The sequence below is a fragment of the Nematocida parisii genome (assembly GCF_000250985.1).
Source record: "Nematocida parisii ERTm1 unplaced genomic scaffold supercont1.7, whole genome shotgun sequence".
In the NCBI taxonomy this organism is placed as follows: domain Eukaryota; kingdom Fungi; phylum Microsporidia; genus Nematocida; species Nematocida parisii.
Genome location: NW_013524652.1, coordinates 13779 through 26711, shown reverse-complemented (window position 1 = coordinate 26711; position 12933 = coordinate 13779). Strand labels below are relative to the sequence as shown.

Sequence of the window (12933 nt, the reverse complement as noted above, 5' to 3'; positions counted from 1 at the left end):
AATTACATTTTATGATTAATAGTACTAATGAATTAATCAACAGATATTTCACTTTTGTATAATAATTAATTTTCAATTCTGATCTAATTTACTGCACACAATTTAGAGCATTAAATCCCATGCATATCTGAATATAGAATAAGAAATGAATTTCTAATTGGTGTATATATTTGCAACCCATGCGGGCATGCCTTCTTATACACCTCAAAAACTTTAGTCTCGGCTAATGCAGATATAACCCGAAGTTTATGAATAATTTTTTAATGGATCTACCAAGCGAGCAGGACATTGAAAATATGAACTTGACAACCAAAAAGATGCTACTTGAAAAGAATAAAAGCTTCTTAATGAATAGTATACTGCATATTAAAGAGGAAAAATGGGACAAAACACTTTTTATGGCAGCAATGCGCGCTTGGATGCGCCTGTGCACATCTTTGGATGAAGAAAGTTCAGCAGGAAGTACTTCTACTGAAGAAATCATGTTCTGGGAGTACATAACAGAAATACTTGAGTCAATTTCTACATATACTTCAGAAGAAGAAGAAGCTTCTAAGGAGAATATAGATATATTTGTCTTGTCTATAAACAGAATGCCGGTATGCGCTTCTTCTCTATTTTATCTTTCTCGATTAATTAATATAAACCAGCAGAATGAATCCTCTCTCTATGGAAGATTTTGTTCTCTTATATCATGCATGAAAAGACTGTATAATGAAATAACCAAGAGGGGGTATAAATAGAAATTTCCAAAAATTATAAAAATCTGCCGTCTTTTTATATAAGTATAGGAAGTTGTATGTATATGTGTATTATTAGAGAACTCAAAAAGCAGAATAGCGAGCTGTTTCTGAAAATATTGCCTTTCTTCCGCTTCTCTTCAAACTAATATTTATTTCGGGTTATATCGGGCGATTTCAAAGTATACTTGCTTAGTAGCTTATATGTACTTAGCATATTTTTAACAAATGCATAGGAAATCACTGCATAAATCCAGCAATAGATAGAAAGGCTTTCCAAACTATTAAGCTAAGCACTATATATAACCCAAATTTTCTAAATACATGTATATGACTAAAATTGAAAATAAAAGGATTAGAGAAAGAAGAAGACATACAGAGAAAAATTTCATTTAAAATAAAGATATGCATTAAGATAGGTTTGTATTAATCGCTAATGATTATAACTTAGATAATTTAATTTAACTCAAACAGCGTGATATTTTGAATGTCGCCAGGTATATTATTTATTCAATAGAATATTATGCACGTAATTGTTTAATGGGTTTTTATTTTCTTATAGTATACGCTAATAGTATACTTTATTTTTTAGCTTTTACGAAAATTTCTAATTGAGAAAATAAGGGGTCTTACACATTTTCGTATGATACTAAATACACTACTTGTGTATGATGCGCTGCAGGATTCTCTTATACACAGCAAGCATAGGTACTTTATAGAAAATACTACGTTATAAATAGCAAAAAAATTTATTTATCAGAATGGAAAATGAAACAGTGATCAACATATGGACGGGTAATATTAAGAAAATATTTGAACCAATAAGAAAACAGTGCATAGAAGACATTGAGAAAATATTAGAAGAAAAATATGTTCCAAAGAAGGAAATATTCCAGCTGGTACTTAAATCATTGGTGGAGAAAAGCAAATTAGCAGAAGGCATCATAGTTAAGAATGCAGAAGGCAGAGATGAGGGAGAGAATCTAAAGAATATGACTGCAAATATACAGCATATTCAATATGAAAAGAAAGAAGAAGAGAATATAATTAACATGCTAAAATCAGAAAAGCACAGTGCGAGTGAAGTTCTTGATCACATGATAGGATGCATTCAGAAAGAGCTGTGTGCAAGAGCCAAAATATATACTGGTGTTGCAAATGTTCGGGACGACATGGCTAGTAGTGGAGTTGATGTTTTGCAGGCGCTAAACTACTATCTATACATCCAAGCGCAGGAAGAAATGTGCGAAACACTGCTAAATAGCCTCTCACGGAAAGTATACAAGGAATTTGAAGCCAATCCAGAGGAGCTTCTTAAAATACCAATTCAGCCTGTCGATACAACGTTAGAATTTATTAGAAGAAATGGCCTATTCCAAATACTAAACTATTGCGAGTGCATTTTAGGAAGATTAGGTGATGATTTCTATCCATCTGAGATATATATACAAATCTATTGTTTTATTCTTACTGCAGCACATCACTCGGATGCAATCAAGAAAATGCAAAAGAAAACAACTAAAATAGATCATAAAAAAGTGCTTGAAATGTTTGGAAACTCCTTCAATCTGCTTCATAGCACAGATGAACAACTTTCTCGCAGAATGTGCATTGTTGAAATGATCAAGAAAGACATGCATGCGATGCAAGCCATGAACGGCATAAAAGACAGCGAAGATGGTGATAAAAACGAGTCTGTAGTTATAGACCTACTTACTGCAAAACCCCCAATTGAAGAATTATATAAAGAGCATGGGCACTATTATAGGCTAAAAAATTTCTTGAAGTTTATTCAGTCAATATTTTCCTTAGTTTTCATGCTAAATATGGTGGTCAAGAATAATGGTATTATGGGGCTATCTATGAAGCACATATCAAAACCAAGCCCAATTGAAGCTATTTTATCTATTATGTGCATAATAGATCTTTATAACAATCCAATATTAATGAACAAGAGAAATACGAATCTAAGCCCATACAAAAAGCATCCAGAGGACTTTTTGTATTTAGTAGGATTTTTTGTGCTTATGTCTACTGTAATGTGTATAATGTTCCCAACAAACTTGCTGAACTATTCAATTTATCTCTTTGAGCTAGTTCTAATTCTAATGAACCTTGGGTGCTCTTTGGGCAGCATATCACACGAAACTAAAAATTTATTTGTGAAAAAAATCAATCTAAGAGAATATGCATGGGCTTTAGTGAAAATTGTATTCTCAATGGCTTTCACCATTGCTATGCATTTGTACTTTAAATCACACCCAAATGTTAGTGATGTACCGGCTCTTAACATCTTAATTTGTGTTTAATGCATAGATTTTTAAGAGAAATATAAAAGAATAATTTTGCACTTGTTTTACATGATGTAATATAAGCATACTCTATTAAAATAAAATATTATTTATGCCTTATACATGATAATTTTTGTGGCTATTTATATAATAATTTAGTTTCGGGTTATATAGTGCTAATTAAGTATAAATTTAAATATAAAACTATATAGAATAACAACAATATAATAAACACCATTGTTTTAAACTACATTTTATTAGTTGAATTCTTAGAATTGGCGATTAATAAATGTTATTTATTTCGGGCATACGCATAAGTGGTAGTGCTATTACTGTTTTGCTAAGTAGCACAAGATAGTTAAAGGATTAAACTCTTTATTATTTTTAGTGGGGCAGTCTAAGCTCGCACAGGCTCATAGTCCATATGGCATATCTTTGCTAGACCTGCCTCTGAAGTATGGCTTCGATACTCCAAGATTTTTTGTAATAAACTGATTTCTAATAAAAAAGGAGTTCCCTGTGAATTGGAAGTATGCTTTCTGCTTAAATATTTTGAATTTTGGGCTATTAATTTGCGATCCCGGCCTTTTGTTTTGGCTAGATCATCGCACGAGCTAGTACATTGACAGATCATCTTTTAGTAGTTATACCTAGTAGCAGTGCCACCATACTTTACATTTTGTATTTATAGACCAAACTGTGGTTTTCTCTTCTTGAAGAATGTTAACTACTAGATGCCATAATAAAGCTTTGCATTTATTGAATTTCAGAAGCTCTTATATAGCTTTACTTCGCACGATATCATAATATGCGGGCATGGAATACCATGATTTTTGTTTATTTAATATCATGCTCTGTGATCGCATCTAGTATTTTGATATCACGAATTGTTCCATTACATCACAAGAGGCAGTGCCATTGCTGAGACACGCATGATCTTCTTGAGCACACGAAGAACCAACATACCGTATAATTAATTTAATTTATATACTGGCATGTTTACAAAATATTCAGATAATCTACGTACTACTTAACTTATGCTGCACTTGGCATACAAACTGTCATTAATATGAAGAATTCAAATAACCCGAAATACACTACATGTGCTAGCCTTATCATGCAGCGGAATGGATATTTTGGTATTTCTGATTTTCAAGGTTTTATGAAAAAAAATTTATAGCCCATTAATGAGAATAAACTTACTAATTATGATGCTACTGAGCGATCAAATATATGGAAAGTTTACTTTTGAGAACATTGAAGAAGTACAAAGAACCACAAGAGTAGGGTCTTCTAAGAAAGAAATGGAAGTGAACCTTAATGGGCCTTTAAACCTATTGCGCGGCTATATTTATGAACAGGAAGGGTATATGGCAAATAAGCGGCTATTTTCGCCTGATATAGTTGCAAACTTCTTGCTAGAGCCGATTAGTGTGCCGGATGCCTTTTGGCCTAACTTTAAGATGACGGTTTCTCGAGCTAAAGACACCCATTGGAAAACAAAGCATTCATCCGACCCAATAGAAGTACACAAGAGAGTCTTTAATAAAATTTTAATCAGTGCTTTCCCATCATCGGATGGAGATTACTCAATAGAAGCAATGAGAGATGACTCGTTTTTTAGATTTATTCAGAATGAAGCAGTTAAGCCTCACATGCCACGCATTATGGCTGCGCTTTTTCTTTTATCTGAGGGAATAGATGTGCCTATTTTCTTTACACAAGAAAGAAAAGACTTTTGTCTTATTATGAATGTAACAAAAGAAATTTGCTTAAATATACCTATGAGAGTTTCTTTCTTGAACTCAAAAACCAATGAGCTAGTCCATAGAGAACAAACAGAGGCAAGGGATCTAATACAATTTTTTAAAGATTGCTGTACCATGCCATATCTTTATGATGTGTTTGGAATTGATGAGCCCAATACATTAGAAGAGTTTAAAAGTGGTGAATTTCTTAATAGCATAAAGTTCTTTATACAGGTGTATATATTTAAGCTTGTAAACACTGTTAAGGAAGCACAAAGCATTATTGTGGCTGTGTATGAAATGCTAGAGTACTGCATAAATGAAGAAAATCACATTTTGGGGGATGAAAACCAAAAAAGAGCAAGTGAAGTTCTTAAAAGGTGTTTTTCTCCTGCTTCGCAAGTTAAAAAAGAAAATATCTCATATTTTGACAGCATAAAAGAGGTGAAAGCATGCATAGACAAGTACAACACATTTCCTTTCGTGCATGCTAAACAACTACCCGAATTCAAAAGTATTCCAAAGTATAGCAGAACAAATAAGGAGTTTTTTCCAAAAAGAAATTGTTTTAGAAACTGTGTAGAGAATAGCTTATATATTCTTTTTTGCTGCTTTTCCTACTCTCCAGAAACACAGAGTCATACGATTGACCATATTAGAGATCCTTCTCCAGATCTAAAAGCATTTTTTGCTAATAACAAATTGCTTATGGAAGATATGGACTTAAATCTACACATGGAATGGAGTAAAGTTGTTTCAGACTTAAGTTGTCCAGAGATTTCCTATAAAGAAGGGGGACATAACATAAGAGCCGGCCTTTTAAACATGCTGTGTATTCTTTTGCAGATTTCTGGGTATTATGAAAAGTTAAAAGATGAACATTTAGGCTACTTTACCCAAATCAATAGGAATGCGCCAATTAGCAGCCAACTGCGTAGAGACATTCAGCAGTACACGGAAAAAGTCTTCACACTGCTTTCTAATAACAAAAATATATCTGTGCTTTTTGAGGATTTTATAGTAGACTACAGAACCGATGATAAAGTTGACGTATTTGGAACTATCTCCATTAAATATAGTGTTAATGAGATAAATTGTGGAATACAGCTCTACTTAAAAAGCGGGCATGCAAAAATTTCTCTTCTTCCACAAAACAGAGCAGACACAATTTCCCTGCCCTCTTCTCTCCAGTCTTTGGAAAATATGCACAAAAGAGAAAACTGTTTTATTGGCCATTTGGTTTCTCGCTATATCAGATCTTCTATAACATGCATTAATGAAGATGCAATGTCAGAGTCAGTTCCAAAAGATGTGATTAGAGAGCTTTCCTATACAGATTTTCACTCTATGAACGCTTTGCTTATGGCAGGGAAAATACAAAGCATTAACTACAAAAAGAATCTTATACACTGCCTCGTGGCATATACAATTGAAAAGAAGATCGATGCAGAACATCCTGTGGCCCGGTTTATTCACAACATTTTAGGAAGCGTTCTTCTGTCTAATTATTGCACACAGCTAAATATGCTTTCCAGCGTAATATACAATGGATCCTACAAAAAGTGCTTTCCCAGCGTAAAAATCCCTGAAAGCCTATATTTAAAAATAGGGGTATACAACGCCACAGAAAACAAAAATATTTTTAGTCATATTTTAGAGAGAGGCGATCCAGAAATTCTTCTCATGGCTCTAGATACGTTTATTAAACTGGAAAAGAGCTATGGGTCTGCGAACGTTCCATTTTTATCAAAAGAGCTTATGGAGCCTATGTTTGATTGCATATTTAAAGATGGAAACACTATGCGAGCAGAAAAGCTTTTATGTTTGATAGAAAAGTACTGGTATAATAAAACATATGTAGCAGGCCTTCTACGATTCATATGGCTTATTTATGCGTGTGAGAAAATGGATATCAAGTATGAAGTAATTAGGTATCTATACACTAGGATAATTCCATTAGACCTACAATTGGAGCACATAGGATATCTCTCGGACCGAAAAAACTTTAAAAAGGTTATATCTACTCTGAACACAATGAAGAACGGCATGTGTCTTGAAAAAGATTTCCAAAAATTAGATATGTTACTTTGCTTCTTTGAAAAAGTTGACAGCATTTTATGTGCTCAAGAATACTAAGTAGCTAGACCATTTATTTATACACTAGTGTGTTTATATTTTGTGAACTATCTATGTTCTATTAAAAATAAAATATTATTTATGCCTTACATATTATTACATAGTGTATTTATAAGTTTTATTATATAACCCGAATTATTAGATTATTCTTTTTACTATAATCTGCCGTACGGTTTTATATAACAGGCACTTTATATGTTATCTTATTATGTTTCCTATTGACTTCGATTGGATTTATTTATGCTTTGCTATTTTTCCTTTTAGCTTATAGAAGTGTACTAAAGTTGCTTATATTATTTTTATGTAAAAATCCTAAAACTCAAATAATATTTAATCCGTCTAAAAATGTGTTTTCTCAAAAGAGCTTTTTACATTCTAGTACAGTTTCATATTTTCAAATTATTTTAGAATGAACTAAAAATATAACCCGAATATACACAACAGAGAGGATAGAGAAAAAACATAGCAAACACCTAGCCTATCTTAGAATGTGCTATAAAAATGACCATTAACCATCCATTACAATAATTTAACCTCTTCCAGAAACACCACGGAAGAATTCAAGTTAGGGTATATTAAAGCTACACAATCTATTTTATACGTATGTTTTGAAAGTCTTTGGCATAGCGGCATATTCTTTTAAATTGTTTTTTATATGAAATAACTCGAGAAAACTTATTATTGCTATTTTCTCATATGTTACAGTTTTATTATTAAATAATCAAAGATCAGCTCTTCTACTACAATATATTAGGCCAAGAAAAGAAACAATCTATTCTTTAGTTGAACTTTCTGGGACTTTTGATTTTATTCTTTCTAGACTGTAGCCATTCGCTTTTGTATTTTTGTCTTTTCTGAGCCTTTTAACACTTCCCTTTTCTGTGTAGAAAACCTTTATACTTTCTTTTAGACCCGAAATTTTTACTTGGATAGTCTGCACACTCTCCCTAGTTGCATAAAACTTTCTGACTCCTTCAGAGCATACTACCCACCACACACTTTTCTTCCCATACATATCAATCTTTCTTTTCTGCACAAAGCAGTTTGAAGATTTCAGTAGGGATTGGTAGTGTATAATTGTGTTGGCCGAGGTTCCTAGCTTTCTTTTTATTTTTTTGTATATTTGTTTAAGCTTAATCCCGTTATTATATCTGCCCACTATGCACAGCATTTCTTTTATCTCGTATGCATACAAAGACGAGGGGACTATCACACCGAGAAAAAACCGGCTTTTTTCAAAACACAGCTCAATTGTATCTGAAGAGTCAACAGGTTCTTTGTTTATTTTCCACTGCTGGGTAATAGCTTCATACAATGCCAACCACTCTTCTTTCTTCTCAGCAGAGATAAATATTATTTTAAGACTTTGTGAGAAGACTGGGATAGACCAATTCGAGCTGAAGAAGCTCCCCATAGATTCCATTTCTATATATTTATAAACAATCCTAAATAAATTGGCCAAAAATCACCCCGATCACACCTCTATCCTATAATGTGCACAGAAAGTCCTTAAATAAATTCTTTATGCAGATATATATAGAAACACAATAGAGAAGAATATAACCCGAAATAGAAGAAACTAAAAGATCTACTGTCCTTTCTGCTTACAATAGTACGCATTACAACCAGCGATTATATTCAGACGGCAATTAATTTCAAGCTTTACTGCTTTCTAGATAGCCCAAGACACTCCAGGCCACTAAAGTAAGTATTTAAAAGAAAGGAAAAGGATATGCACTAAACATAAAAATATGCATCTTTCTATACATACATTTACAATTATTATATAGAAGAAGAGCACTGCCATATAAAAAACACTTTATTATTGTAGAATAGAATATGCACGGGCAGAAAACCCATGGGCATGGAATATGCATGTGCGGCCATATGCCTGCGTACACACCAGAACCCGTTCGATCTCTGAAGTTAAGCGCGTGACAGCTTTGATAGTACTGCGATGGGAGACCGCGTGGGAACACAGAGTGCTGCACTTTTTGTTCTTTCTTCATTGTATTGCTATTAAAGGATGGTTAAGGACATTTCGGCGTGCTCTAAATAAATCCAAGTAGAGACGCAGCCTGCTTGCTTTAATAAATATTAACTTATGTGGCTGGTGCTGGTTTTTATATACTGGCCCTAGCAGAACACCTGCTAGTTATTTACTCTGCTTTCTGGTAGTATAGAGAAAATTGTTAGTGCTTCAATTGGCTGTCTCTAGTAATACTTTTTATTTTTTCTGTGCCATTAGTATATGCTTTTGCAGCTGTGTGTGGTTATCCTTCTTTTCTACCTAGCACATCAAATAAACAAGAACCAGGAAGAGGCAGAAAAAATAAAGGCACTGGAAAAGAAAGTGGCGGATTTAATGAATGATCTAGATAAATATAAGGGGTATGAAAGAAACTATAACAATCTTAAAAAGTCCTATCTAGATCTGCTGGATAAGACAGTTTCTTCCAGAAAGAAGGGGGAGTAGTCGTCATATATCTTAAATATAGAGCACAAAAGCTGTGTCTTTTCAAGATATTTTCTACACAAATTTGAAATTTAATCCCAAATGCACGAGTATAGATATTATGGAGAAGATAGAATGCGTGTTCTATTTAATTCTGGCCAGAAATGTAAAGTATACTCTTTTATAACCCGGAAACATATTTGGATATTAATAAATAAAAGCATTAGAATTACTGAGATTCCTCTCGCAGATAATAACTTCTTATAGACTATAGGTAATTTAAATTAATATAGGCATAATAGCTAGATGAAAGCTTCTTTTTAATGTATATTTTGACTATATAAGAATATGTCTTGAAAATTTACCTATGATTCTATAATTTATTTGTGCAGTTATAGAATTCAAAGGAAAATTAGTAGAACGGTTGATAGGCATGTATAGAGTTAACATTTAGATGTATTTATGCCAATGCAAGCCTTTCTGCATACTTTTTATAATGATCTGAAATTGAAATAGACATTCTTCTTTTTAGGACTATAGCTCGGTAACTATTATTTGTTTCTGCAGAAAACGATAAAACTCTTGAATGTGGTTAAACTTGCTCGCTGCCTGTCGTTTTTTTACTAATACAGTGCGCATAGAGGACAGAGCACTAATTACATTTGAAAAATCGCAACTACGGTCAATGCTGCTTAGCTGTGCTGAAAGAGGGTGCTTAATATATATTCTATCATAGACTTTTTCAATTGTTTTCTGGTCATACTCTGCCTCGTCACATAAATATGCCAGCCAGGATAAGTAGATTCTGTTGTGCTCCTCTCGTATAATGCCTCGCATATTCAGCACATATTCTGTCTTGTTCATAATATAGGACATTCCCACATCCTTGCTCCATATCACTAGTTGCCTGAATACTTCTCTGTTTACTTTTGTATCTGAGAAGGGGCAATACGCGCCTATTTTATGTGCATCAAGAGTTTTACATACTATTAGGCAGCGATGAAAAACTTTAATTGTCCCGATTCTTATAGAAAGTCTAAATATTTCAAGACTTCCTGGATTTCTGAATGCAATCGCAGTAGGCACTCCATTGCCCATATGGATATTTGGATAGCACCCATTATACTCTTTTATATATAAAATGGGAAGAAGAAGCTGCCGCGTTTCATTCCAAGATTTACATGGCATGTTTGCTAGAATGTTTGATGTAAACCTAATAATTAGATGATTTGCATTTAATTCTTCTGAGCTAAAAGGAATAAGTGCCCCCATAATAATGAGTTTTTTGTATAAAAACGTGTTAAGCTTTCCTAGTAAAAATAGCGCATTCACAAAGAAAGTTTTCTGCTCTATGATGTCTTTTGCAATCATCTCTAAAATAAAAGAAGGCTCCGATGTGTAGTCAAGCCTTCTTTCATAGTTGCAGGTGTGCGCTGCCAGAAGATTTCCTAAAAAAGTGTTCTTCTCCTCCCAGAAGGTTTTTATGTTGGAAAAGGATTTTCTGCATGAAATTGAAAAAGAAGTTCTATCAGATAAAAGCTTTAAGGATACCCCGCTCTTCTTAACACAGATGTCTAGCTGTCTTTCAACACCAATATATGTATATTTCATATGGATATTCCCTGAAACATCACGCTCTTTCTTGTTCCTCTGAAAAACACATAAGTTTGTGCAGCACACGGACAAGAATAGATTATAGGACAGACTTTTAAAAAGCCTTTCTATGTAAATGGCTAATAATTCATTATAATATTTAGGATTTATATTATTAGGCAGGCACAATAAACTTTTTAGCTCTAGAAGTGTGTTTTCGCTTTTCGCTGCCTTGCCTGTAATTTCTTCTATTAGAAAAAGCATATTTAAAATACCGGGCTGGAGCTGATTTCCATTCTTTTTATATATAATGTTGTTATTAGGTAGATCAGAAACCACTCTGCTCCAGTTTCTGTGTACCTCCATGCTTTCATCCTGTTCTGGGATGTAGTATTTTTTAAAGAATTCTATTAGTTCATAAGATGCATTGTGCATATGAACAGTTGTGTACTGGTTTTCGTATGCATTATATGTGAGAAAGCAAAAAAGAATATAGATAGAAGTTTCAACAGAATCTGTAAAGCGCGCACGGTCTTCCATAAACAAGCCAGACTCTCGGTTATATGGAAAAATGTTCATGCTATAAGGAAGCTGCATAGTATCTGCAAATGGCACTATCTGTTCAATCCCAAAAATCATGTACATTTCCTTCAACTTTTCCAACTGCTCTATAAAGGCACACCTGTCTTTTGTGGTTATCTCATCTATCGGCACAAAGCATCTTTTGTACACTGCCAGGGCCTTGTTCTGCGCATCTTTTGGCAAGAGATCTCCTGGGTTCTCTAGGCAGTTTGTAAGAATTTCATGCACAGCGCTATGAAAAAGGTCTATCTCCTCTATACTTTCTACAAACTTATATATGTATGCCTGTATCAAAAATTGTGGAGTTTTTAAAAATAGTCCTCTTTTAAACTGCACCATATTTTCGGGCTCTGCTAACTCGCATATACTTTTTGTTTTCGCATCGGTTGTGCATTGTTTAAAGAAAATAACTATATTTTCTATTATATCTGCACTATTGTTCTCCCATCCATTTTCCTGTATATCCTGCATGCCTAGGGCGCTTTTTGCAATTTCCATCGCGTATATTCCTAGTTTTTTGGGCGAGCTGCGTTTTTCACCACCCTCTGTGCTATCCCGTGCGCTCAAGCAAATTCTAAAATAGTCTTTCTCATTGGTTTTCTGTAAAACAAGTTCTTTTGTTTCTTTTTCCTCTATTGAAGAATTAAAGATATTAAGCGGCAGCTGGATGCCTTCTGAAATTAATAGAAGCGCAGCAAGAAAATAGCAGGCATAATCTTTCACACTTTCTTGTCTTAGAATGTTAGAAAGTTTTTGACTGTTATTGCTATATATAGATATCTCATCGTTTTCAATTGAAAACATAGCCAGCAGGGTACTATAGAACTTATATGTATATATATTTTTTTCCGGTCCATCTTGATACATGCCATGCAGTTTGTCTTTGTGGGGGTCTGATGTAAATATACACTCTACCTCATCAGAATTCTTCATTTTAATAGCAAGAAGATATTTTCTATCAATTTCTGGCGCATACATTCGCATGTTATAGATATACCCATCTACATGATAAACATAACCTCGCAGCAAATTTAAAATGCCATTGGGATTTATGTGCCATGGATATTTATCACCACTCTGTAGCTCACACCAGTTTTCTAGCTGCTCTATGTCTAGCTCTCCATGTATCTGCCAGATTACACCAAGGTGCACAGCCCAAAAAATAAACAATACCAAGCATCTGGCGGCTTCTTTAAATATTCTGGACATTTTTTATTCAGCATTTTATTCCATATATGAATAAAGTAAAATCATTTAGATAACAATAATGCAGCTTTAATATCCAATTTTCAAAATATGCTGGTGTACAAACTCCTCTACAAAATAAGCAAATCCCATATAATTCTAGAAAATGTCATTAATCCATACATTTGTTGATGTAAATGTGT

General features: G+C 33.5%; 6 protein-coding genes and 1 non-coding gene across 7 annotated transcripts; 5 read left to right on the top strand and 2 right to left on the bottom strand.

The window, feature by feature from the left end:
* Positions 1-263: 263 nt before the first annotated feature.
* NEPG_02372 (uncharacterized protein) lies at positions 264-1144 on the top strand (the record flags this gene model as incomplete). Its single annotated transcript, XM_013204745.1, has 1 exon — positions 264-1144. The coding sequence occupies one exon, from the start codon at positions 264-266 to the stop codon at positions 741-743; it is 480 nt and encodes a 159-aa protein (XP_013060199.1). The 3' UTR covers positions 744-1144.
* A 357-nt stretch (positions 1145-1501) lies between these two features.
* NEPG_02371 (uncharacterized protein) lies at positions 1502-3049 on the top strand (the record flags this gene model as incomplete). Its single annotated transcript, XM_013204744.1, has 1 exon — positions 1502-3049. The coding sequence occupies one exon, from the start codon at positions 1502-1504 to the stop codon at positions 3047-3049; it is 1548 nt and encodes a 515-aa protein (XP_013060198.1).
* Positions 3050-4218: 1169 nt separating this feature from the next.
* NEPG_02370 (uncharacterized protein) lies at positions 4219-6997 on the top strand (the record flags this gene model as incomplete). The annotated part of the gene is made up of 1 exon (XM_013204743.1): positions 4219-6997. One exon carries the CDS (start codon positions 4219-4221, stop codon positions 6913-6915), a length of 2697 nt encoding a protein of 898 aa, XP_013060197.1. The 3' UTR covers positions 6916-6997.
* Positions 6998-7687: 690 nt separating this feature from the next.
* NEPG_02369 (uncharacterized protein) lies at positions 7688-8338 on the bottom strand (the record flags this gene model as incomplete). Its single annotated transcript, XM_013204742.1, has 1 exon — positions 7688-8338. One exon carries the CDS (start codon positions 8336-8338, stop codon positions 7688-7690), a length of 651 nt encoding a protein of 216 aa, XP_013060196.1.
* A 456-nt stretch (positions 8339-8794) lies between these two features.
* NEPG_02677 lies at positions 8795-8909 on the top strand. The gene has a single exon (XR_001214621.1). It is a non-coding gene; the product is annotated as a 5S ribosomal RNA (ribosomal RNA).
* A 257-nt stretch (positions 8910-9166) lies between these two features.
* Positions 9167-9592, top strand: NEPG_02368 (uncharacterized protein; the record flags this gene model as incomplete). The annotated part of the gene is made up of 1 exon (XM_013204741.1): positions 9167-9592. The coding sequence occupies one exon, from the start codon at positions 9167-9169 to the stop codon at positions 9389-9391; it is 225 nt and encodes a 74-aa protein (XP_013060195.1). The 3' UTR covers positions 9392-9592.
* Positions 9593-9790: 198 nt separating this feature from the next.
* On the bottom strand, positions 9791-12754 carry NEPG_02367 (uncharacterized protein; the record flags this gene model as incomplete). Its single annotated transcript, XM_013204740.1, has 1 exon — positions 9791-12754. The coding sequence occupies one exon, from the start codon at positions 12752-12754 to the stop codon at positions 9905-9907; it is 2850 nt and encodes a 949-aa protein (XP_013060194.1). The 3' UTR covers positions 9791-9904.
* Positions 12755-12933: the final 179 nt, after the last annotated feature.